Source organism: Triticum urartu, chromosome 1, assembly GCF_003073215.2.
Source record: "Triticum urartu cultivar G1812 chromosome 1, Tu2.1, whole genome shotgun sequence".
In the NCBI taxonomy this organism is placed as follows: domain Eukaryota; kingdom Viridiplantae; phylum Streptophyta; class Magnoliopsida; order Poales; family Poaceae; genus Triticum; species Triticum urartu.
In genome coordinates, this window is record NC_053022.1 from 400,539,160 (window position 1) to 400,566,092 (window position 26,933).

Consider the following 26,933-nt stretch of genomic DNA (forward strand, 5'->3'; position numbering starts at 1 on the left):
GCGCCCCTCATATGGGCCGCACCAGAGGGGAAAGGAAAGGGGGAAAGAGAGAAGGAGGGGAAGGATTCGGCCTCCCCCCTCCTATTTCCTCCCCCCTCCGGTGAAAAAGGAAAGGGGGGGGGGGCGAACCGGACAAGGCCCCCAAGTAGGATTCTTCCTACTTGGGGCGCCCCCTTGGCTGCCCCCTCTCCCTCCCACCTATATATATGAGGGGGGAGGTGCCTAGAAGACGGATCAACTTCTATTAGCTGTGTGCGGAGCCTCCCTCCACAGATTACACCCTCGGTCACATTCTCGTAGTGCTTAGGCGAAGTCCTGCATGGATCACATCACCATCACCGTCACCACGCCGTCGTGCTGACGGAACTCAACTACTTCCTCGACACTTTGCTGGATCAAGAGTTCGAGGGACGTCATCGAGCTGAACGTGTGCAGAACTCGGAGGTGCCGTACGTTCGGTGCTTGATCGGTCAGGGCGAGAAGAAGTTCAATTACATCAACCGCGTTGTCAAACGCTTCCGCTTTCGGTCTACAAGGGTACGTAGACATACTCTCCCCCTCTCGTTGATATGCATCTCCTAGATAGATCTTGCGTGAGCGTAGGATTTTTTTTTTGAAATTGCATGCTATGTTTCCCAACAATTTGGGTTCTATGACCTGCCCGTATGGTTCTTAGTCGCCTTAGTTGTTCGAAGCAGGAGTCCCCAATTCCGATGGTTTAAGTCATGTACCATGGGGTGTGGTCGACCTTCTTATCAACCGGTTTGTTTGGTTCCCCTGGCCATATACATGGGGAGAGTGGGGTGCAGTAGGGGAGAGATAGAGGATAAGGACAAGACTCGAGTGTTCGTTTCGGTCGCGCAAATCCCAAATGAGATGGAAAGATGAAGTCCACCTACACTAGGGTCAAGATTCGTGCTATTTAATCAAACGACATACACAACGTTCGGCATGAAACATTAGATAGAATCCGAAAACAAAAAGGTTAACGTGTCATAATGGGTGGCTAGAAGAGGGAATTGCACAAACCATCACTTATTGGGGCTAGTGTTGCACAAAACACCTACAATACAAGTTTGTTGCAAAAAACACCACATATTGATGTAATAAATTGCAACTAGGTCTAATTTAGTGTTTATTGACATGATTCCAGACATATGTGTCCCGCTTGTAAGTGAAGACGTGGCAATAAAATTGGCCACATTAGTCAACATATTAGACTGAGAAAAAGAGGACCAGAGTGAAAAACAAATAGTTGAACAAGTGGGCTTGAAAGCTGACTCACCAAAAAAACAGTCCATCTCAGTCTATCGAGCAGAGGTAAGGCCTCATACCGGAGCCTCCACATAGGAAGAGCAAGCGGTAGCGACCGTGTCATCACTGGCGAAGTGGTCGCCAGCAATGGAGTCGAGCCAGCCGTTCCCTTTGTCGGGTAAGCGCGCCCCACCCCTCGCCCACCCAAGCTCTCTCCTCTCCCCTACCTCTGACTGTTGTGGTACACTCTGTGGCAGAAATTTTCCCATACATTTCGGGACAGAAATTTTGCCGTCAATCGACGTATTTTTGCCGTACACTCTGGGGCAGAAATTTTGTGGTCTTCTTTCCCCATGAAACCATACACTTTGGGGTAGAAATTTTGCCGTCAATCAACGTATTTTTGTTCAGTATCCTATTTTTTGGGCGTTTGTATTGTTATTACTTAGGTTTTGCGCCCAATTTTGACATGTGTTGGTTGATGTGACTGGTTTTTATTGTTACATGTGCATTTACATGCGGGAACCATTTGTCCGAAATTATGTCAATGTATTCAAACACTAGATTAGACCTAACTGTAATGTATTACATCAATATGTGGTGTTCTCCGCAATAAACCCGTAGAATAGATGTTTTGTGCAACACTAGCTCAAATATGTGGTGGTTTGTGCAATTCCCTCGTGGCTGAAAGGACGTGTGGTTTGACCGACATTGATGTTGTGTAGATATATTGATTTTTTTTCAGATTTATTTGAACATTTTTGAATATGCAATCAGATCCGGTGCACCGGTAACATCAATTACCTTAATGCATCAGATACGTTTCCAGATACATGCTCACATGCGTCGCACTTATCATGCTTCCCCCCCAATTTGCGTGCCCCACCCCGGCGGGGCCGAGCCCGCCAGGTTTGGCTCCAACTCTCATGAGGCCGCATTTCATTTCAAAAGAAAGAAGACAACTCTCCTGAGGCCGAAATTTCAGATCCGCTCTTCTTTGCCCCAACCATTGCAGCGGCCGACTCGCCGTCCATCCGCTCATGGAGAAGATCTCCGTCGCCGTCCGCTTCCGCCCGCCCAAGCCTTCGGTCGACGCCGACGCCGACTCGCCCTCCTTCTCGGGCGGCGGCGCTGTCGGGAACCGCGAGTGGCGCATCGACGACTCCGGAATCTCCCTCCTCCACCGCGCCGTCCCCGTCCCCGGCACCTCCTTCGTCTTCGGTACCAGGATCCTTCCTCTATCTCACTCTCCTCCCACCTTTTGTCCCTCCATTTCTAACTCGCGCGCGCTCTCCTGTTTTGCTGGTCGGTTCCTTGCCCACACGAAGACCACGTGTTCAACGAGTCTGTGACCAACGCGCGGATCTACGGCCTGCTCGTCCGCTCCCTCATCCGTGGTGCCGTAGATGGCTTCAACGGCACTGCCTTCGCCTACGGCCAGACCAGCAGTGGCAAGACGTTTACCATGAACGGCTCCGGTGCTGACCCTGGGATCATCCCGCTCGCTGTTCGCGACATCTTTGACACGGCGGCCGAGGTAATTGCTTACTCAACTAGATCAATTTCCTTTTTGAGCGCCAGTTGTCTGAATTCCCCACCTTACTATGTATGTTAACATCATGGAAAAACACTCGAACATCAAGACCGGTCGTGCTACAAGTAAATGTCAAGGTTTAGTACATTAGGTGGAGTAGGCTTTAGTAGAAAAAATTCACAAAGGTGACCGTACCTTATCAGGTGTTCTGACTTCCGAGGCAAGCCACTTGGGCACACGATTTTTATTTGGTCGAGTCCTCACAGCGTGTTTGGTTGGGAGTAATTAGAGTCAAGGAATGATAATTAAAGGGGTACAAGACTTTAAATCTATTGTTTGGTTAGGGGGATTGGGAATTTATAAAGGAATAGGCATGAGACGTGAGACTCCAACTCCCACGGTTTTATTAGCAGGGGAGGGGGTGGGAGTTAGGAGGGAATTGTTTTAGTGAGTCAATCTTAACCCTTCATCATAACTTATGTTCACTTCCCTGGTCTAGTCCCTCGTCAATTCACATGAACCAAACAAGGGAATAAAACGACTCATCACATGTCTAATCTCAATACAAGTCCCTACACTAAACTCCCAATCCCCTTCCCAAATATTGCCAAACGCGCTGTCAGTTTGATTCTTGTTTTGGGACAGGCTGCAGACAGGGAGTTCCTGATCAGGGTCTCGTACATGGAGATTTATAATGAGGAGATCAATGACCTCCTGACACTCGGGAGCGAGAAGCTGCCAATTCATGAGAGCCTCGAGGTAAATGCTAGGAATGGTTGTAGTAACTTTCTTCTACTTGCTGTTACACTGTGTAAGGATTTGTGTTGTTTCTACAGCGTGGTGTATATGTGTCGGGTCTGCGGGAAGAAATTGTTAACAATGCTGAACAAGTGCTACAACTCCTTGAGCTTGGAGAAGGTTCCATTTCTGTCCATTTATCGTCGTACTTGTTCAAATGCATATTTTCATTTTCACCAATTCATAAGCTTCCTTTTTTCTCAGCAAATAGACATTTCGGAGAAACAAACATGAATGTCCGGAGCAGCCGGTCCCATACTATTTTTCGGATGGTACATTGCAAGCCACAAGTGATTGTAGCTGGTTTCAGTCCATTTACATAGAATGGGCATGGTAACTAAAATACTCAGTTGTGTTGTTCTGCTGGTTTCAGGTAATTGAAAGCAGTGCTAAGCACCAGACGAACTCTGAAGATGCAATCCGTGTGTCTATTTTGGTATCTGCTTTTGACTCCCCCTCTTACAAAATAAAGTAAATGTGTCAAGAAAAAGAATGCTTTGACACTGCTTTTTTACATGTAGAACTTGGTCGATTTAGCTGGGTCAGAAAGAATCGCCAAGACAGGAGCTGATGGTGTGCGGCTTAAGGAAGGGAAGCATATTAATAAGAGCTTGATGATTCTCGGTAATGTCATCAATAAGTTGAGTGAGAATGGAAAGCAAAGGTATTTCTATGGAGCATTACCCTGACTTAATAATCTGTAACTTTCTCTAACTAAACTGTAGCAAGCTTTGACATATAGCACGAGATGACAGTAATCTAACAAAAATATAGGTGCATGCGATAGCGCTGATTATTATATGTTAGTTATCCCAAGTGCCCAACAATCATAAACAGCTTGCAGTGCTATTCATTTAGTTTAGAACATGGATAACAAATTGCAAGCACCAATTTTAATGGAAAATTAAACATGGGTTTTATTAATACTTTATCACCATTTATCCTATCACTAGGTTATACGTAATAGCTAATCTATTATCCAAGAATGTGGCACCCAGAAGTTATTTGAGCTTCCCTTTCCATCCTTTCAAGTGTTCCAAGTCATGGTAATATACCAAATGAAAAGAAAGACACTTACTCGAGCGAAAGAAATATCTGAGTCTACAACCAAATTATTTTATTTTATTCAATCATGGAATCGCCCTGTTATTGCCTATTTGGCTAATTTGGTAGGCCCAATGATTATGGCACCACAGATGTTGTAGCCTTAACCTATAAAATCATGGGCTCATCCCTAATAAAAAGGTAACCTTATGCAAGGGAAATAAAATCTATTGTGAACTCCTTGGGCCTACTTATTGAATTATGTGAAAAGTTTCCTAAGATCCAGGATTGGTTGATGCACTAAAGTGGTTAATTATTTTGATGCAGAGGGCACATCCCTTATCGTGATAGTAAGTTGACTCGCATCCTCCAGTCTGCACTTGGAGGCAATGCAAAGACATCAATCATTTGCACGGCTGCACCTGAAGAGGTGTGTTATGTTTACATTGTTTTCCAAGTAAATTATATGGTTTTAAACTCTCATGCACTTACCACCATTGCTATCACATCTTCTAAAAAATTAACTACAGATTCATATTGAGGAAACTAGAGGAACTCTTCAATTTGCAAGTAGAGCAAAATGTGTCAGCAATTGTGCTCAAGTAAATGAGGTGAGTATTGAAACTTTTATATTGCAACAGATGAGTTTTAGTTTCAGATGTTAGTACCTCTGACACATTAATTTCGGAAGCAGAAATATGAAATAGTGCAGCTGAAACTATGTATTTTTATCTTATTCTGTTGTATTTACTGTTGTGGGAAACTGGGAATAAATAATCATACCCAGAGGACCCACCTAATACTGCATGGACGGCTAATGAAAGTCTGAGGTGGTCAACGAAAAGTCCAAGGCGGTCAACAGAGTCCAAGACAGTAAACAAGGTCTAAGGGAGTCAACAAAAATCCAAGCAAATTGTCATGGTCAACAAGTCAAAGGAGAAGAGAAAATTAAAAGATAAAGTCAACACAGAAGGGAATCAACAAAGCAGCCCAACTCTAGAAGAGGCCCAACGGCCCAAGTAGCCAATGCCCATTATGGTGGAGTGATGAGTGTTGTGAATATTTGAGCAATTTTCCATAAAGTTTAATCTAGAAAGATGATAGATAAAACATGATAACCATCATAGAGATGATAATCGAAACAAGTAGCAAAGTGATGTAAGTAGTCATGCAATTGGGTACATAACAGACGGACATCATATCCACACTGATAGATAAAAGATGTAAACCGGACGCAAACCCTAACAAAAGAGAGAAGAAGACATACGGTGTGGTGGAAGAAGATGTAGGTGTGATGTTCGTCATTTCGCTGACAGGTGATCAATGTAGGAAAAGAAGTCATCGTCCGAGAAGTCGTCGTCCGAGAAGTCGTCGTTGTAGCCACAATGGAGGAAGATCCAGCAGTCGCGCTCACCAAAAACCTGATTGCCTCTCTCCCGTACAGGATTGCAAGATGCAGGGCTTCAGAGGCCTGCTGTCTCATGTCTCGGTGCACGCGGAGAAGTGAGATGGAAAAGCAGTAGGTGGCACAAGGTTCTGGAAGAGGTGAGGGAGTTGTGTATTCTGTTTGGTGGAAGAAGAGCGACCTCTTATATAAGCCTCAAATTGATCCACTAGGGAGAGGAAGAGAAACGGTCCGTGCGACTGTTGAGATTCGTCTCCCACTGGAGGCAAAAAGTTTCAACTTTTTCTTGCGTGGCAAAAATTAAGGCAACAAGCACACGTTGCATAGATCCTAGTGAGGCTCGGCTTGATCATGAAACACGCTCGCGTGTGAGGTGAGGCATGGCGCGGCGGGGCGGAGCACGCGTGCATGTGCTCTATTCTCAAGCTCTTAGTGGTGTGTGGAACAACTCACCTTATAAGTTGGTCTCCCACACCCTTCACTTGCGTGGTGGGGCTAAACTTTCCACACCCCTTGTCATGCATGAATGGGTCATATGGGCCTATGTGATTTTCCTAGGAATTATTGGATAAAATAAATGGGCTAAAGCCCAATAATTCCAACAATCCCCCACCAGATCCCACTAGATCCCAGAGGCACATAGAATTTGCCTATGGTTCGAAACCATTGTTTATATACCGGTATTTAGTTGGAAACAGTTAAGTTGAACTTCCACCTAGAACTCCACGCTACACCCATTCACAACTTGGACAGTGGACCTTGAACTGCAAGTTTTGTGCAAAAAAGTTTTACGTAAAGCCTTGACCGATACTGGACCGCTGAAAAGCTTTCCCGCAGGTAGAAGCGTATATATCATACTCCGGGGACCTTTTCATGAGTTTACTAGAGAGCACCCAACTCTCACAGAGTGCAAGTTTAACAGTCTAACTTATATAGGTCTGTCCTTTCAAGATGTTCTGTAGGACAACATCTTTGCCTACCCAAGCCACTCAAAACACATTAAGATAAATATCAACCTACCTTATAGATTAGGAGGGAATTGCATCATAACGGAGTGGATCTTTACAAATTAAACATTCTCCTCTCAGTTACCCAATAGTGTTGCCAATTCTAATTAATGGGATCTCCGATCACCACGGCTAACTTATGTAGTGGGTCTCAATCCCATCTCCCTTGATGCATTGTCTATCACATTTCGTGATAAACCCTTTGTGAAGGGATTAGCCAGATTCTTCGATGTGTTTATATAGTCCAATGATATAACTCTAGAGTTTCCCTTAAATCTGATAGATTTCAGTCTCCTCACATGTCTTGATGACTTCTTATTATCCTTAGAACTGTTTACCTTGATGATCACTGTTTGATTATCACAGTTCAATAGGATAGCCGGTGTTGTTTTTTCAACTACCGACAAGTTCATCAAAAGCTCAGGAAGCCACTCTACTTCAATCGTGCTTGTGTCTTGTTAAGATGGTCCGCTTGCAAGACTTCTAGGAAACAACACCAGCACCAAGTGTAAACACATAAGCACTTGTGGCTTTAAGCCCATCAGGATCATATATCCAATTTGCATCGTTATATCCCTCCAGTACCCTTGGGTACCCGATATAGTGATGATGAGGCACAAAATAGTGAGATGATAAATTGCGCGAGTTGCTGTCCGATCTTTCATGGTACTAGCAGTAGCAATAAGAAATTCCGATCTAGCAAAGGTGCAAGATGTAAAATCAAAAACTTGCATCGAGTAGATTAGATCGACTCCACGCGCAATTGCAACTAAATCCCCATGGATCAGCAACGAAGACAATATTTGGTGTCTCCCGACATGGGACGCTTTTGTAATTTTATTGAAGTCACGATCAAACCAATCTGACTTAGATCGGTCGTTAGCCTTTTATATAGGTATCCACATTCGATCGGAACCGACTCACAAGCAAACATAGTTGGTACGGACTCTCTCTCTCCTATTCAAACTAAGCTAGATTTACCTAATTAAATATCCAACCACCTTGATCACCTAGGAAACTATTTGACAACTTCACTAGTATACTAGACAAAAAGAAATAGACTTGATTCATGTAACATGATATACTATGTTCACAGTAGGTTGCCAAACCGAATCAAAATTGACTGGTATATTTCCTACCATAACGTGTCAACACATGGAGTTCTGAAGGTTGGCTTAACTTCATCTTTCTTCGGTTTAGTTGGTGGAATCTCAAAGCTAAAAGAGCCAACTTGTAACACATTCTGAAGATTATCTCTTGCACTAACGGCCAATCAAGTGAAGTCCATTAATCACAGTACCTTTTAGATGGCGCGTTATCCTTTGTTGAGCATGCCAATGAACATCTCCCAGGTTAGATACAAACCGGCTTAGGTTGCTCACAACAAACGAGATGTCAAGCCTCATAGCGCTAGCTAGATACATAAGCGAGCTGATGATTTGAGAATATCTCAATTGATCCTTGGTTTCTCCTTCATTCTTTCGAATCAACAAACTTGAATCTTAAGGTGTTCCAGAAGGTTTACAATCTGAATATCCAAAGAGACCCAGAACCTTCTCCACATAGTGGGACTGTAACAAAGTGATCCCACCACCATCACCTCTCAAAAGCTTGATGTTCAATGTAACATCAACTACTCCAGGTCTTTCATCTCAAAGTTATGAGATAGAAAATATTTCACTTCCTCAGTGACCTTGAAATTTGTCCAATATAAGTATGCCATCAACATACAAACACAACATAACTCCCTCGCCCCCACCATGGCGATAGTACACACGTTTGTCGGCTTCATTTGCACCAAGGTCTTTCAAACTTCTCGTGCCATTGCTTAGGTGCTTGTTTCAAGCCATACAAAGATTTCGCCAACTTACACACCTCTCCTTCATGACCATCTACTACAAACAATCAGGATGTTCCATGTATATTTCCTCTTCCAACTCTCCATCTAGGAAAACTGTCTTGTCCATTTGATGAACGAGAAGATTGTGTGAGGCAGCCAATGAGAGTAGTACTCGAATGGTGGTCAATTTGGCCACATGCTCATAAGTATCAAAGAAATCTTCACCTTCTTTTTTGTATAACCCTTGGCTATAAGTCGTGCCTTGTACTTTTCAATTGTACCATCAGGCCTAAGCTTTTTCTTTGTTAGGAAGTATGCAACTTGTATTTCCAGGAGGCCATAGTCCAGTATATATATATATACAGGTGTGGAATATATGCAGGAAACCCCTTATACAATAGGGTAAATACGAAAGGTTACATGGCTATATATATAATACTCTAACACCCCCCTCAAACTCATGGTGGATTAACAACACTGAGTTTGGAGAGATAGAAGCCATGCTGCGCTCTAGTCTGGGCCTTCATAAAAAAATCCGCCAACTGTAACTCGAAAGGCACATACTGAAGAGCAATAACTTGATCCTGCACACCAGCGCGCACATAGAAAGCATCTGTACTGTTAGATAAGAGCAGAGTAGGTGTAGTAACAGAAACACCAAAATCCTGAAGTAACCACCGTAACCAAGTCTCCTCTGCCGTCAAAAGAGCCATAGCTCGTAACTCGGCCTCTGCACTCGAACAGGAAACTGTAGTCTGTTTCTTTGTCTTCCAGGCAATGAGAGAACCACCAAGAAAAACACAGTAAGCAGAAAGTGAACGGCGACCGGAGGGATCACTAGCCCACGTAGCATCCGAATAGGCCTGAAGCTGTAAAGAACTGGTGCGAGGAAAGAATAGACGGTGAGAGATCGTGCCCCGAAGATCGGAGAACACGAAGGAGGTGACTATAATGAACCGAAGTGGGAGCGGAGACAAACTGACTCAGAATATGAACCGGATGAGAGATATCCGGACGAGTGACAACTAGATAGACAAGACTCCCAACAAGATGATGATAACGCGTCGGGTCAGGCAAGGGGTCACCATCAATATCACGGAGGTGAACATTGAGCTCCATGGGAGTCTCAACAATGCGCTCATCAGTAAGAGCAGCACGAGCAAGATCCTGTATATACTTTTCCTCGGATATAAAAATGCCATCAGAGGTAGAAGAGACTTCAATCCCAAGAAAGTAGCGAAGAGGTCCAAGATCGGACATAAGAAATTGCTCACTAAGACGGGCCTTTACAAAGGCAATATACTCGGGGTTGTCGCCGGTGATGATCATGTCATCAACATAGAGAAGAAGAAGAGTCCGACCACGAGGAGAAAGGTGGACAAACAATGCTGGATCATGAGCACTCGTTGAAAAACCAGCGACAGTCACCACAGAGGCAAAACGCTCAAACCAGGCGTGGGGGGCTTGCTTAAGGCCATAGAGAGAGCGACGAAGATGACATACCATGCCATCAGGAACAAATACCCAGGTGGTGGCTGCATGTATACCTCCTCACGCAACTCACCATTAAGAAAGGCATTCTTAACATCAAGCTGAGATACAAACCAGTGGCGTGCAGAGGCCACGGCAAGAAGTGTACTAATAGTGGTCATATGGGCCACAGGAGCAAAAGTCTCGTTGTAATCACGACCATGCTCCTGCTGAAAGCCATGAGCCACAAGACGAGCTTTGTAACGCTCAAGAGAACCATCGGAGTGAGTCTTAACCTTGTAGACCCACTTACAAGTGATGGGACAGACACTTGGAGGAAGAGAAACAAGATCCCATGTACCAGTGCGTTCAAGAGCAGCAATCTCCTCTGCCATCGCAAACTGCCATTCAGGATGAACACCAGCCTCATGATAAGAAGTCGGCTCAAGAACAGCAGCACCAGCGGTTGGAAAACCAAGGCGATCAACAAGCGGAAGCGGACGAGGACGCAAGCCATAGGTAGGCTGAGACGAGGATGGCACATCAGCAGACGCATCCACAGTACGTGAACGACGAGTGTAGTACTGAGGAAAATATGGAAGCATACGAGGAGGAATAGCCGAGGTAGAACCAGGAGGTGGAGACGAAGAAATCACCGGGGATGAAGGTGCAGTATCCGCCTATCCGGTGACATGCGAGGTAAGGAAACCGTGGGAGATGGTGGCGGCAAATCGGCAAGCGGTGAAGAAGTAGAGTGAGCAGGACAGAGAGACAAGGGTTCAACTAGAGTGATAGGTGTGTCGGGAAAAGTGAGGAAAGAGATATCCTCCACTGAAAAGGTCGAGGAAGATGGACGCGGGTAGAAGGGACGAGACTCATCAAAAGTCACATCCCGAGAAATACGCATCCGACGACCGATAGGATCCCAACAACGATAGCCCTTATGCTCATCACTATAGCCTAAGAAAACACACTCAACAGACTGAGCGGTAAGTTTGGTGTGTTCACGAGGGGCAAGAAGAACATAACAAACACAAACAAGCGAAGCGTTGAATAATCAGGAGAACGATAAAAAAGACGCTCGAAAGGAACACCACCCTGGAGAGCAGCGGACGGCTGAAGGTTGATGAGATAGGTGGAGGTGAAGATAGCCCCGGCCCAAAAAATGAGGTGGAAGAGAAGCAGCGATCATCAACGCACGAGCCGTCTCAAGAAGGTGGTGATGCTTTCGCTCAGCCACGCCATTCTGAGCATGAGCACCAGGACAATAGAACTGAGGAAGAGTGCCCTGCTCAGCAAGAACACCACGCAACATCTTGGAAATATACTCGCCAGCAGAGTTAGCACGGAACACACGAATAGGCGAAGAGAACTGAGTGTGAACCATGGCAACAAAACAGTTATAGATGGAAAGAACCTCACTGCGAGAAGTCATAAAATAAAGCCAAGTGTAACGAGAGAGCCGGACCCCATACATCAGAATGGACTAAGTCAAAAGGACGCCGAGACACCGACTCACTAGTAGGATAAGGTAATTGAATCTGTTTTCCTAGTCTACAACCCTGACACTCTAAAGAGACATCTCCTGAGACAGACCCCAGGAGACCTCGACGAACTAATGACGACAAGCGAGACCCACAAAGATGACCAAATTGATGATGCCACTGCTGGAAGGAGCCGGTAGCTGAAGCGACAGAAGCGGATGGACTGGCGATAGTGGTGGTAGCGGAAGGAACATGAAGCCAGTCTAGCTCCCAAAGACCCTGAGAGTCACGGCGGCGAGGGCCAGCCCCAACCAAAGTGTGCGTTCGACGATCCTGAACAAAACAAGAGTCAATGTCAAGGATGTCGCGACAACCAGAATCAGTAAGTTGACCAACAGAAAAAAGATCATGGTAGGTCGAGGAACATGAGCAACATCAGAAACAGAGTAAGAAGGTCTGGTAAGATTGCCTTGACTAGCAACAGAAAGAGGAGTACCATCGGCAGTGAGTACGTGAACAGGAAAATCAAGCGATTTAAGAGAGGACAAATTTGAAGAATGAGAAGACATATGAAAAGAAGCTCCGGAGTCCAGAACCCACGAGGATGTACCTGACTGTGTAGAGGGTGGTTGCTCAGTGCGGGAAGCATCAGTCATAGAACCTGCAGTACCCGTCGAAGGAGAACCTGAAGCGGCAAGCAGACGCTTAAGTCGCAGAATATCCTGCTCAATCAAGGCGGTGGCTGAAGATGTCGAAGTAGAAGAAGTCCCTGGAGCTGATGATTGCGCCTTACGCAGGTGTTTCTTCTTCTGGAAGCACTGAGACTCAACATGACCATCCATATTGCAGTAGCCGCAGTGAGGACGAGACCGACCCTGGCCGCCCGTAGGAGTAGGCAAGAGCGGAGGAGCACTAGAGCGGGATGGAGTTGGTGCAGCAGGCGATATAACAGGAACTCGAGCAGCGAGCACAGAGGGAACCTCAAGTAGACAAGCACCACGTAGGCGAGTCTCCTCATCACGAATCTCAGAAAGCGCCTCCATGAGGGAGATACGACCACGAGCAAACAACTGAGCACGCCGGGGCTAAACTCCTTACGGAGTCGAGATAAGAACTCATAGACACGATGAAACTCCAAATCAGCCCGCACAGCCTGGCAACACTGACAAGTACGGCAACCAGCAGTGCGGAGAGAATCAAGCTGACGCCAGATAGCAGAACTCTGAGCATAGAAATCGTCAACACTGGAGTCACCCTGCTGAAGAGCATGTTCCTGCCGGACCACAAACAGATATAAGGCATCACTAGAGGGCTGATAGCGCTGACGGAGACGGGTCCACGTCTCAGATACGGTAGGGAGCCCCAAGAACTCAGAGGCAAATTGAGGCAGAACACTAGCAGTGAGAACAGCTATGCACGGGCATCCTCATCAAGCCACTGAGTGTAAGCAAAAAGAGCCTCATGATAAGTCTGAAGAGCCTCATAAGTCAAAACTTGCGCATCATAAGCATGGACGACAATGTCATCTGCAAGCTTAGCTACATCCTTCGCAGTTTGATCAGCATCAGTAGCAAGAACCGGTGGCGTCGACGGAGTAGGGGCCACAGGTGGAACCGGACACGGCGGACAACAGACCTCGCCAGAAAGAATGCCCCAAAGACGAATGCCACGCATATGAATGCGCATGAAGCCAACAAACTCGATATAGTTAGTGCCATCAAAGATCACCAGACAATGAGGAATTGCGACATAGCCTGACGGTGTAGACATTTTTTTTTTGCAATCACCGGGCAGACAGCAGTACAGACAGAGGCTCCTGACGATCAGCCGCAGTCAGTGCTCGCGGCGGCAGCAGATGGATGGGACGGGAGCCAGCAGCAGGGGCGAAATCCGGCAAGGGACGGCCGGATCGGACGCGGGCGACGAAGATCGGCAACTGGCGGCCGGTTCCGGCGAGAGGCGGCCGGACCGGACGAGGGTGACGAAGACCAGCGATTGGCGGCCGGATCCGACGAGGGGCAGCGAAAAACCAGGCCGGCTGCGGAAGATCGATCGCGGGCGGAGGCTCCTGTGCTGACTTGATTTGGATCGATCGCGGGTAGGACCTGGAGCTGGCGTGATCTGGACGGGAGGGAGTTGAACGGCAGCAGGGAAGGAGAGGAGCGGCCTTGGGTTGACCGGCTGCTATGATGGAGAGAAAAAAAAGGCAGCGGTGACGGCCACGGAGATCAATAACACGAGTTGCAGCGTGCAAAAAATTGACCTAGCTCTAATACCATGTTAGGAAATATGCAACTTGTATTTCCAAAAGGCCATAGGCCAGTATATATACATATAAAGTGTGGAATATATGCAGGAAACCCCTTATACAATAGGGTAAATACGAAAGGTTACATGGCTATATATATAATACTCTTAACATTCTTGAGCACCCACTTACATCCTACAGGTTTACACCCATAAGGACGATCAGTGACCTCCCATGTCCTGTTAGCCATGACGGAATCCCTTTCGCTACATACAACTTCTTTTCAGTATTTAACATCAAGAGATGCATAAGCTTTTGAAATAGAAATGGGAGTGTCATTCATGAGGTACACAATGAAATCTTCACCAAATGACTTTGCCGTCCTTTGTCTGTTGCTCTTTCTAGGAGCTTCATTGTCATCCTCCTTAGGAATCTCAGTGTGTTTCCGCTTAGAATGTTCCAATGGAACAAAAGGTGTAGGAGTTGCCTCTAACCTCCGACTAGATGAGCTACACATATTTTCATAGGAAAATATCCTCAAAGAAGCTCGCATCATTCGACTCCATAATTGTACCAACATTCATGTTAGGGAACCTTAGATTTGACCACTAGAGATATGTAGCCAATGCTATGGAAAGCATAGCCCAGAAAAACACAATCAACGGCTTTGGTCCAAGTTGACGCTTGGGAATTGGCACGTTGATTTTCGCCAAGCAACCCCAAGTTCATAAATAAGAGAGTTCAAGCCTTTCCCTTTTGTATTCCTCTAATGTGTTAATCTCTTTATTCATCGTGGGAACTCTGTTTAGGACATGACTTGCAGTCATCAAAGCCTACCCCCATCATTCATTGGAAAATCCCATTGTGTCTAACATGGTGTTAACCAAATCAGTTAGTGTGATTTTTCCGTTCGGCAACCCGTTTGACTGGGGCGAGTAGGGAGGCGTCCTCTCATGGATTATACTATGTTCCTCTCATAATAAATTGAACTCGTTGAAAAAAATACTCTCCACCACGATCTGATCTAAGCCTCTTGATCTTTCGATCAAGTTTATTCTCTGCTTCGGCTTTATATATTTTAAAGTAGTGCAAAGCCTCATCTTTTGTTTTCAACAGATGTATCATGCAATATCTAGTAGTCATCGATCAAAGTCATGAAATATCTTTTTCCACCCTCTGTCAACACACCATTGATCTCACAAAGATATGAATGTATGAGTTCTAATGGTGCCAAATATCTCGACTCAACTGTCGTATGAGACTTGCGAGGTTGCTTTGCTTGCACACACACTTAGAACCTTTGACAATTGTGAATTTCAGGATTAAACTCAAATTTGTTGGCCGCGTCATGCAACCAAAAGAACTGGCCCTTAGCATGACACAACCAAAAGAACTTGCATGCCACGTCTTATAGTACACATCCTCAAACGGAGGAGGCTTGAGGGTCGTACCAAAAGCAATTAGAGAAAATTGCCTACACATATCAGGTTTTTGGTCTGTTGAATATTTGAGCAATTTTCCATTAAGTTTATTCTAGAAAGATGGTAGATAAAACGTGATAATCATAATAGAGATGATAATGAATCAAGTAGCAAAGTGATGTAATTGTCATGCAATTGGGTACATAACAGACAAACATCATATCCACATCGATAGGTAAAAGCAGTAGACTGGACGCAAACCCTAACAGAAGAGAGAAGACGTGCGGTGCTCTGGAAGAAGATGCATGTGCGAAGTTTGTCATGTCATTGAGGAGGTGGTCAACGTCGGGGAAGAAGTTGTCGTTGTCAGCCACGATGAAGATCCAACAGTCGTGCTAGAGTGCTCCCCAAAAACCTGATTGCCTCTCTCCATATAGGATCGCAAGAGGCAGCAGTAGGAGGTGCAAGGTTTTGGAACAAGGTGAGGGAGTTGTGTATTTTGTTTGGTGGAAGAGGAGCGACCTCTTATATAAGTCTCGAACTGACCCACTAGGGAGAGGAATAAAAAGTTAAGGTAGAGCAGACACGTTTCAAAGGTCCTAGCATGGCTTGGATTGGCTCGATCACGAAACACGACACGCGTGTGAGGCGTGGCGAGGCGGGGAGAAGTGCTCTCTTCTCAAACTCTTAGAGCATCTCCAGCCGTGCCCCCAACAGGCCCCCCAGGGTGACTTTTTTCGCGCCGGCACCGAACCCCCCCCCCCCCCCCCCCCCCCCCCCACCCCCAAGACACCAAAATCCGCCGGCTCGGCCTGTTTTTGGGCCCGGTGATCCCAGGCCGAACCCAGCGCACTGGGGGGCGCTCGGGGGCTCCGGCGGAAGGGGAAAACATGCCTGGGCCACATTGTCAGGCGAAAAGTCAAGGCAATCGTCCAGATTCGCCCCCACCCCCGCGCGCTCGGCCACCACCCGGCCGATCCCACCGCCCAACACCGCTAGATAGGCCATTCCCCGTCGGAAAAGAGAGAAGGTTTCGCCGCGGCAACCTCTCCACCACCTTCTGAGCAAGTTTTCCGGCGCCGTGTAGGGCGGTATACCGATGGCTCTGCGCCCACCGCGCCCGCCAGGTGTTCGGCGATTTGTCTGTGCGGCGATGGATTCGGACGACGAGGAGGTGCTCGGGCGTTGCTGGAGGAGGAAGCCGATGTCTACGTCCAGGACGAGGAGCATCTCATGGTCCTCGCCGCCCTCGCCGGCTTGCTCGCGAGCAATGAAAAGCCGCGGCGAGGTGGCTCGGCGCCGGGGCGGCTGAAAGCAAAGAACCGGCATCGTCTGGAAGGCTATTGCATGCTCTACTCTGACTACTTCGCCGACGCTCCATTGCACGGCGACATTATTTTGGTGCCGTTATCGGATGAGCCGAAAGCTTTTCCTCAGGATTGTGAATTCCATCCGGGAGTTCGACAGCTACTTCAAGTGCAAGAAGGATTGCACCGACAAACTTGGATTCACCTCAATCCAGAAGTGCACGGCAGCTATAAGGATGCTTGCATACGGAGCTCCCGGTGATTCACTCGACGACTATGGGCGCGTGGTCGAGTCCACGACCATTGAGTGTTTCTATAAGTTCTGCAGGGCAGTGGTGGCAGTGTTTGGACCGCAATACTTGCGATCACCCAATGCTGAAGACACTGCTCGGATCCTAGCACAAAATGCAGCAAGAGGATTTCCTGGGATGCTTGGAAGCATCGACTGCATGCATTGGAAATGGAAGAACTGTCCATTTGTTTGGCAGGGGATGTACAAAGGCGCCAAAGGCGGTTGCAGTGTGGTACTTGAGGCAGTGGCCACACAGGACCTCTGGATTTGGCACTCCTTTGGTATGCCAGGAACTCACAATGACATCAACGTGCTGCAATGCTCCCTGTCTTTGCCAAGCTTGTTGAAGGTCATTCTCCGGTGAACTTTGAGGTCAATGGGCGGCACTACAACAAGGGGTACTACCTAGCTGATGGCATCTATTTAAGATGGTCTACATTTGTGAAGACTATCTCAAACCCTGTGCCAGGAGGCAAGAACTCCCACTTTGCGAAGGTTCAGGAGGCTTGCAGGAAGGATGTCGAGCGGGCATTTGGTGTGCTCCAATCTCGATTTGATGTTGTCCGGTACCCTGCTCAGACCTGGTCGAAAGATCAAATGTGGGTGATCATGACTTGTTGTGTCATCTTGCACAACATGATCATTGAGAGCGAGCAAAAAGAGCCAGTGTTTGACACTGAACCATATTACAGGCAGGGTCCTCTTGCGCAAGTTGATCATCAGCTACCGGCAACCTGGACTGCCTTTCTCAATATGCGTCAGGAGATCTGAGACCTACAGGTGCATCAACAACTGCAGCAGGATCTGGTGGAGCACCTATGGAGGCTCAAGGGCAACGCCTAGCTTGACGTGTGATGAAATATGAGTTTTTATTTGTTGAACTATATAATTTGTATTGAACTATTTGTTGTTGACCTATTTGTTGAACTTTTGATTTCTATTGATTTTCTGTGATGAACTATGTGATAATTTTTTTTACTTTTGTTGAATTTGCGCCGAACCACGGCGAATATGGGCCGATTTGCGCCGATATCGGGCCGATTTTTGGCCGAAAGTGGGCCGAAAAGCGGGCACATTTGCGCCAAAAATGGGCCGATATCGGTGCCTCGGGGTGACCTGGGGGCGGCGGCTGGGAACCCAATCGCCCCCAGAGCCAATTCTAGCGCCGGCTCGCCCCCAGGCGGCGATTTTTAAGCCTCCTGGAGGGGCCAACTGCTGGAGATGCTCTTAGTGGTGTGTGGAACAACTCACCTTATAAGTTGGTCTCCCACACCCTCCACTAGCATGGTGGGACTAAACTTTCCACATCCCTTGTCATGCATGGATTGGCTATATGGACCTCTGTGATTTTCCTAGGAATTATTGGATAAAATAAATGGGCTAAAGGCCAATAATTCCAACAGAGAAGGAATGGTGGCTATCGAGTATGGACCATGGACCCTTGGACCAAGTTTTACCATCCTACCCCTCCTACCTACCTACCACCACCATGGTTAACCTTGCTCATTTGTAAGGACTCTCACCTATATAAGTCCCCCATGGCCATGTACTCCGTTAGCTCTCATTTGAATAAACTCAAAGGAAGGGCACTTGCTCTCCTAGGTAAAGACCGAGGAGCTCTAGTGTTGAGTCTGAGGAGTTACGGATGGCTCTCATGTATCGAGAAGGAGAGGTTTGGAGAGGGTTCCCAGGAAACGTGAACGACTCGGGCCTGCGACCAAACCTCCCTTTTGATGCGTTCCTAACATAGGACTGGGTCGCGCTCCTTAAGGTGACTGGACCTATTCACAAATATATCTTTGTGTCACTTTTGTCGGACAAGGCACACACCCCCGCTAAGCTTTGTCTTGACCACGTTACTAATGACACTCCTTAATGATTCATTGTTTTTATGGCAACAACATTCATGTTCTGTTATTTCTTTATGCATGAAAATATTTGGCACAAATTGCTAGAATATGTCTATGACAATGGTCTGGTGTTTATATGTACTTGCATCTTCAGCATAAGTATCATTTATTTGAGCTCAGTTTGTCTATAAGTAGCGACAATCTGAGAACCTAATTATGAATGTTGGTATTTCAGATTCTAACAGATGCTGCTCTGCTGAAGAGGCAAAAACTGGAAATAGAGGAACTTCGCAAAAAGCTGCAGGTTTGTCCTGCTTGTTTGATGTTGCTCTCCGTATGTGACGTGTGTTACTGTTACTTCAAGTTTTTTGTTTAAATTTCAGGGTTCCCATTCTGAAGTCTTGGAGCAGCTTATCCTAAAGCAACGCAATGACATGCATAAGGTATGTAAAGACTAACATTTCCAGTAGAACAGGTGTTTCCTATTCATTATGAACTTCCTCTTATGGATGCATTGTACAACTGTTTTTAACATATAAAGTTATGCTGATTATCTCTTGCAGTCTGAACTCGAGCGTGATCGTCTAGCAATGGAACTTGAAGAGGAAAGGAGGTTAAGGGAGACATTAGAGCACCGGTTGGCTGAGCAAAAGATGTCACAGAACCACAACGATACTGACATATCAGTAGAGCAATTTGCTGATTCTAGCCAGGTATGCTTGGTGAGGCAGCAACATGTAAAACTTTTGTTAGTTCAACGTGTAGTCAATTCAAGTTTCATATTTTCAATTTTTGCACATCTTCGTCCTGGTCCTCTGGAACCACATCACATTCTTCCTTTCAACCTGCTTGTTAATACTCAAGACCAGATGTTGGTGAAATTCACAACTATCGGTTGACCTTTTGCAGCTAGACGTATTAAAAACTCCAGATTCTAAGCGGACACCAGATGGATTTGTTGCTAGCCGCTCACGCTATTTGAAGGATGCAGAGTTCAGCCCAATACCTGAAAATTTAGGTTCTGTAGCTGATGAGGATCTCTGGATGCAATTGAATAAAGGATGCATCACTGATCTTGATATGCTTGAAATGACATCTGATTTTAAATGTCCTCCGTTCCCAGAAGATACGACAGCGGTAAGTCCAGTTTCAATTATTTTTCTTTGATGATTCAGCAAACATGTTTGTCTACAGGTATTTTAGGTGGTATATGTTTATAGACTAGAAGCAAACGTGCGCTTTGCTGCGCCAAATCATTTTTCTTGTAAATTTGTGAAGATCCATATGATTTTTTGGAACTGGTGTGGAATAACCAACAATTATAAGGCTTAAAATACATCAAAGCTGCCATGGGGTTCTATCCTTAGGGAGCTTAAAAACTTGTAAGATTAGAATGTTAGGTATGTGTGACATTTTTATATTGAATAGCCCAAGGGAATTTTACACAAGCCTTGGGGGTATAAGAAAGGAAATACAGACTAATACAGATTCCTAGACCAATAATAATACTCCTCAACAGCCCCCTCAAATGCTAAGTGTATGCAATAACATTGCATTTCAAGAAGTGTAACACTAGAGAAAAAAATAATGATAAAAAATCTGCATCTTGAGAGTGTCGTCGTAGCATGGACAATCTTCAAAACTTGTGACGCGTCAGAGGAAGACACCACATTAGTAGAAGATACAAGATAAGTAGAGAAGATTGGTTGTCAAAAGAAGATGGCATATCAAGAGAACGAGACATTGCCCAAAAGATTGTAGCCCAAGAAAACAAAGGTGAAAGAAGCTCGGGAATAAGAGAATGGACGTAGATGAACGATAATGCAAAAGGAGGTCACCAATATCCTGTAGAAAACAACACGGTCCAGAAAGGCCACAAAAGCTGCATAGAAATTATCAATGCTGCGGATAAAGGTTTGGTGGACTCACATGGCATGAGAAACATGAAAGAGCAACAGATTTGGTGGACACAACGGAAAATATAATGCTAGAAGCACACAAGACAAAGATGCAAGAGCCATCATGTACGCATGAGAAGCACAGAGGAGGCCATGCAGGTGGAATGCCAGCGAGGAGCAACGAGGAATAGGAACTAACGGCTGATCGACAACACTGATGGAAAGCGCATGTGCAAGACAGAGTCGGCGGAGGGAACCCCGTCAAAATCACCGGACAACAAGAGAAATGATACCGGATGACACTGTATTTTTTGATTTGTTTTTCTCTCGATAAACCGAACACACAGACAGTCAATGACATGGATAGATGAGGCGCTGACAGGGCCCTGAACTGTGTGGCTCACAGCAGCAACCAGAGAAGCGAACCTCCGAGAGTAGCGCACTAGCAACAGCAGGAGGCAAGCATCATGCTAGTAGATATTCATCACACATCATGTTAAAAGTTAACAGGAGCACCCGCGCAACACCGAGACCCAGGTAGAGTAGTGGCACAACAACAATAACGTGGGCGAGTAAGCAGCAACCGCAGGCAACAACAGAGCAGGGGCATCATGCAAGGGGGGAAGCAAGCCGCACAAACTGCCACAATGAGCAGGCCTGCAAGCTTGCGTGGGAGCAGACAGCTATAGTAATAGGCTGTTGCTGGGACTGGTGGCGGGTGGGGAACTGCTGCTGGCGTTGCGGACCCAAGCCGATGGCGACATAAACCGGAATCAAATCTGATAGTCGGTGTTAGAATAATCCAAGGCGCATAGTCGATCTATGGAGGACCAAGCAACACACGAGGCATGGCACCGAGATTTGCTAGCAATGTTCAACGAACATTGGCTAATCCCGGAGACATGACTGCGGACGCTCCCCCCCCTTGATACCGCTACAATACTGCACACCGGCCACTCGGGCATCGGAACATGTCGCCAGCTCTCCCTGTGTGCATGTGCTATTATGTTGGCATATATTACATCATGTGTCAACTCCCACATTATATGGAGGCCCGAGATACAAGTATCCTACTCAAACACTACTTCGTACCTGTCTACACATCATGTGACTCCAAGTGCAATTGTAACCTACCTTGTATGAAATATTCGACACATAACAAACCCTACCTTGGACTTGAGGTTATACTAGGAGTACCGCTACTACTACCATACTCCACGTGAGTCCACTTGCAAGTGTACTTGCTTCTTCATAGTCAATGCTCTAGCGAAATAAAGTTCTTCACTTTAGTTGTGCTCCCAATTTGTGGAGTATCCTTTTAATGCCATTACTCGTTGATCATTGAGTCATCATATCTGACAGTATTGTTGTATTGTTATCATCTTGGCAGCTTATTCCCTGATATGCGTAAAAATGAACAACTCAATATTTGACGCCACATTTAAGAGTTACCTAAACTCACTATAGTTGCTCTTTCTTTATTGTTGTCGGACACTGGAAGGAATTTCATTGTCACCGTAGGTCAACCTCGTAGTTGTCTCACCTTCTTTACCTGATAGTCTTTTTACATGCCCCATAGCTATAGCACTCCACCTCCTTCTGTACTTGTCATCCACACTTTGCCATGTGCACCGAATACCATAGAATATACGACCATGTACTCTTCTAGCTTTTTGACATTTCAGACTTTCCATCACTAATCTATTTGATGCGCCACACTAACATGAATCTAATACTCGCCAGCACTGCTTTAGCACCTTCTTCGCACTTTGCATGACCCCACATGTCTAATCATAAGTGTGTCTGTCGTCGTGCCCTGTGGTTGCCGCACGCATCACCGCTATCACCGCGTTGAGCCTCTGCTCTCACAGCGGAGTATCCTGGGTAGCTAGTCCCCACCTCCTCAACTTCAAAGGGCTCATGATACCATGTTAGGAATGTGCAACATATCTCTATTATATAGCCCAAGGAGCATATTACACAAGACATGAGGTACAAGAAAGGAATTATAGACTAATACTGACTTTTAGACCAATACTGATACTCCTTAACAAAGAAATGTTCTGGATTTTGTTGCAGAAAACAGTAAAAGGGAAACAATAGTAAAGTAAGTTACAGCTGTTGACACACTTTTTTTAGGGAACTATTAGCACACATACTTGATTGGACTGGCTGTTTGATGTTTGCGCATCTCCAGCCGTTCAGTCCCCCAAGGGACACTGAAATAGCGCCTCATCGGGGCTAACCGGCGATATTTTCGCCATGGGGGCGCTCAGATTCCCAACCACCGCCCCAAGTTGGCACCCAAACACCGTTTTTCAAATGCAAACTGGGCTCAAATTCAAAGAAAATGACTCGATTTTGGACAAAATTTAGGCGGTTTCATTCATATTTGTACAAATTTAAAGACATACATAAAAACTTAAAAAAACTACGCCGCCGCCCCGAGCCTAGTTCATGCCGATGAGTTTGTAGAAGGCAGTGTAGTCGCCGCCGTCATCGTCCTGCATGCTGCCATCCTTGCCACAACCCTGCCCTGGATCACCGCTGCGGACGGGGTTGGTCGGTGTCGGCGCCTCGTCGTCGCTGTAGAGGACGATGACGCCATCCTCGTCGTGGCCGCGGCGTCGCTCGGCGGTCTCCTCCAAAGCGCGGCGCTATCGCTCCATCTTCTCCCGCACATAGTCGTTGCGTGACCATTTCAGGTTGGTGTCGAGGTCGGCGGCCATCTCCACGTGTTCTTGTTTGACGACCACGGGCGTCACCGGCTCCTTCGGCCTGACCAAGCGAAGATGGCCGCGGGGAGGTGAAGGTTGGCGGCGGCCCTCGTTTATGACGAGGTTGCCGCCGCGGCTGCGTTGGCGCTCCGGCGTCTCCTGGGGCTCGGGCTTGACGGCGGCGAGCGGCGTCGTGCGGGGGGAGCGGGAGTCGGAGGACGACCCCATGATGCACCTCGACAGCCACGAGCTCCCGCTCCGGTGCGAGAACGACCGCGCCGGGTACTTCAACGGCGGCTCGTTGCTGCCCTCGATGTGCTCGAGGATGGCGCGGAGCGTGTGCCCGGGGACGCCCCACCACTGACGATGGCCGTCGGAGTTGTGGCGCCCCCTTGGCGCCGGAGCGCCGTTGGTGGAAGCGAGCTGGTCGGCGTGGCGGCGCTGGAAATACACCGTCCGCATAGGGTGGTTGTCAGCAGCATACTCGGATGCTGCCGCGCTTCCTCCGGCAAGGACGCCCGGATCTGCGCGATCTCGCCGCGCGTTCCGCGTTGGAGGGCAGTGGGGGCATGGGGACGCCTCCGGCGCTGAGCCTCCAAGCGTCCAACACGCGCATGTTGGGTGGCGCCGGGTAGTTGACCTCCTGGAGAACGCGTGCCTCCCACTCTTGCAGATGACGGCAGCCGAAGTCATTGGCCGCCGCTCCGTCACCGAGGAACCTCTTCGCCATGGGCTCGGGCTTGACGGTGAAGGAGAGAGGGCGAGAGCAAGGACGGCGAAGGAGAGAAGGTGGTCGGCAGCGAGAGAGGGAGATGGATGTGGCGTGGCGAGTGTGCGGCCAGTGGCGACGAAGGCGACTTTTATAGCGGCGAGGGGGCGGCAGCAGTGCGGACGCGTGGCGGGAAAGGGCAGGACACGCGACGGCTCGCCTTCACTACGCCGCCTGTGATCAATGGAAGGCCGACCGGCGGCAGCCTTGGCATTGATTCGCACGGGAGCCGAGGCAATGAGATGAGGACGATGATGCCTAGTCGCTGACTCGGCGGGCCCACGGGGTGGGAATCTGGCGCGGGAAGTTTTGGCACCATTTTTCTTTCCCCCGGCGCCCCCGGTCGGCCCCCAGCGCGCTAGGTCCACCGGCGCCAATTTCGGCCTTAACTGGGCCATTTTTCTTTGAGCTGGCGATAAAAAAGTGGTCGGGGCCCATTTTTTTCCATGCTCTAAGAATTTCTTACTCAACATGTGTAGCACTCACACAACCAAAGACTGCCTTTTTTCTTTGAGAAACACAACAGAGAGGCAGACGCTTACATGCACGCACATACATTCACCCTTATGAAGGGCACACACCGACACCCTTCCCCTATGAGCACCTTCAAGAGACTTAGCCGGCGGGTCTTGACATTGACGAAGTCACCACATGCACCTTGCTATAGACAGGAATGTTGCCTCGCACAAAGAATATTCTGCATTTATGAGACACAAGTGTCAAACTTGGGGTTTTATCCATGGTGGGCTGGGGTACAACCACCTTCCTAACCATCCAACCACAGGTTTGAATCAAGGCACAGGTTCAACTCCAGAGCAAGTTACTCGGTGATGCCATTTAAAGATTTGATTGTACTAATGCAGGTGCCTGATTTATAGAAGGTGTAATTTCTCCATCTAGCAGGTGGTATATTCTGAATTCTCCAAAAAAAGTGTTAAAATCATCCTCAAGTATCAAATTGACTCAGGTTTCCCTAGTGTCCAAACTGAAGACTGATGAACTCCATTGGCCTTTGCTAGTTTTTGTTTTTTGATTGCAAATGATAATTTTTCATTGAGCTGCTAAATTTGGCCACCAGAGTAACACTTTTGTTGCTGCCAACACTTGTCTTGTCCGCACAGGTTGTGCCATTAGAGGAGCCTATTGACGTGAGATGCCTTAGGCTAGAAACTGCATGCAGCTCCGATAGGCAACAGCTCGAGGATTCAAAAGCAAGATGCACAACTCTCGAGAAGGAGCTTGAGCTGCTCAAGGAGGAAAACTCATCCTTGCGACAAGAGCTCTCCAAGTCGAAGCACGACACAGATCATGAGAAAGAGGGACTGATTAAGGAGCTGGAGACCGAGAGGTCCAAGATGGAGGAGCTCAAGCAGGATATCAGGCTCTTTAGCCAGGCCTTCTCACAGAGGCAGGGTCATCTGACGTCCCTGCACACCAAATCCAAGGCCATAGTGGAGAACTGCAAGGCCTCTCGGGTGGCATTGCCCTGATGAGAGCCTCAGCTGCTGTGGAAGTTTTCCCATTTCTGCAACACTGCTTTACTGTAGATTTCGTGGTGCTTGTAATACAAGTGTGCGTGTCGTGTGTGTGCAGTGTGCTGGGTTTTCTAATTCAGTCGTTATCATTAAGTGTGTGGAAGCAAGATCTGGAAACCGGTGTGGGTATACCTAGGAAAAGGGCATCGGTTTTATTTGTCATTAGGAATCTGAAAAGTGTCAAATGTAGTTGACACATGATTGTCCTATGTTAGTTAATGTAACTAGCAAATGTGCCCCTGCGTTACTACGGAAGAAACAAATGCTTACGTGCTGTCGTATCACTTCTCTTTGCTGATGTGAAGCATAACATCACCAAAGCAGCCATTTAGTACTATTCAGCTTTTTTCTTCACGTTTTTTCCTAAAAAACAAACTATATAGACCTGTGTTGACCAACTCGACATGCCACATGGGGCAGGCGTTTCAATAATTTTAAAAATAAATATCCAAATTAAGTATTTTGAGAACTCTGTTGTCACTTTGCTTTCAAACATGGAGCATGAAACATGAACTATACAGAATAAATATATATTCTTAACATGAGGCTTTACATTGACACAATAATTTTCATTATTATATTCTGAAATATCAAGAAACTATAGTCTTTAATTTCCAAATATATCAAGTTTTAACAATTTCCCGTCAATCAATGTCACTCCTAGCTATCTATAATGGGTAGTCTTCAAAAATATTACTAATAGATATGTTCATTTCTATTCATGCAAACAATCAAGACCGGGTCAAACATATTGAGTAATATAAAGTAAGCTTTTCTTATGCAGAAATACTATAATATATAATGAAAAGGACGTATAGAGAATGTCATACATAAGTGGTGCAAATCACGATCAATGATTTGTATGAATTTATGTAAGACACTGACAAAGCAAGAGAAATATGAAAATATACCAAGAAATAAAGCCAGAGTGTGAAAAGCGATATGGCCACTAAAATTTGGAATGATCCAAAGGCAATTTGTCAGTGATTATTTTTCTGAGGGAATTTGTCAATGCTTTTTGATACATGTAATGTGGTTGCTTAGTTTCTGAAAGGGAACC

General features: G+C 46.6%; 1 protein-coding gene across 1 annotated transcript; it reads left to right on the forward strand.

The window, feature by feature from the left end:
• The first annotated feature begins 2,156 nt into the window (after positions 1-2,156).
• On the forward strand, positions 2,157-26,154 carry LOC125514668 (kinesin-like protein KIN-7L). Its single transcript, XM_048680012.1, has 14 exons — positions 2,157-2,475; positions 2,583-2,791; positions 3,434-3,547; positions 3,625-3,706; positions 3,791-3,858; positions 3,960-4,022; positions 4,108-4,250; positions 4,958-5,060; positions 5,161-5,241; positions 19,190-19,258; positions 19,338-19,397; positions 19,518-19,667; positions 19,864-20,091; positions 25,460-26,154. The coding sequence occupies exons 1-14, from the start codon at positions 2,295-2,297 to the stop codon at positions 25,826-25,828; spliced, it is 1,920 nt and encodes a 639-aa protein (XP_048535969.1). The 5' UTR covers positions 2,157-2,294; the 3' UTR covers positions 25,829-26,154.
• Positions 26,155-26,933: the final 779 nt, after the last annotated feature.

Excerpts from the sequence above, each read along its gene's own strand:
- LOC125514668 (XM_048680012.1), top strand. The coding sequence starts at position 2,295 with ATGGAGAAGATCTCCGTCGCCGTCCGCTTCCGCCCGCCCAAGCCTTCG. Across the intron at positions 4,023-4,107 it reads CAATCCGTGTGTCTATTTTG|AACTTGGTCGATTTAGCTGG; the intron begins GTATCTGCTTTT and ends TTTTACATGTAG. Across the intron at positions 5,242-19,189 it reads ATTGTGCTCAAGTAAATGAG|ATTCTAACAGATGCTGCTCT; the intron begins GTGAGTATTGAA and ends TTGGTATTTCAG.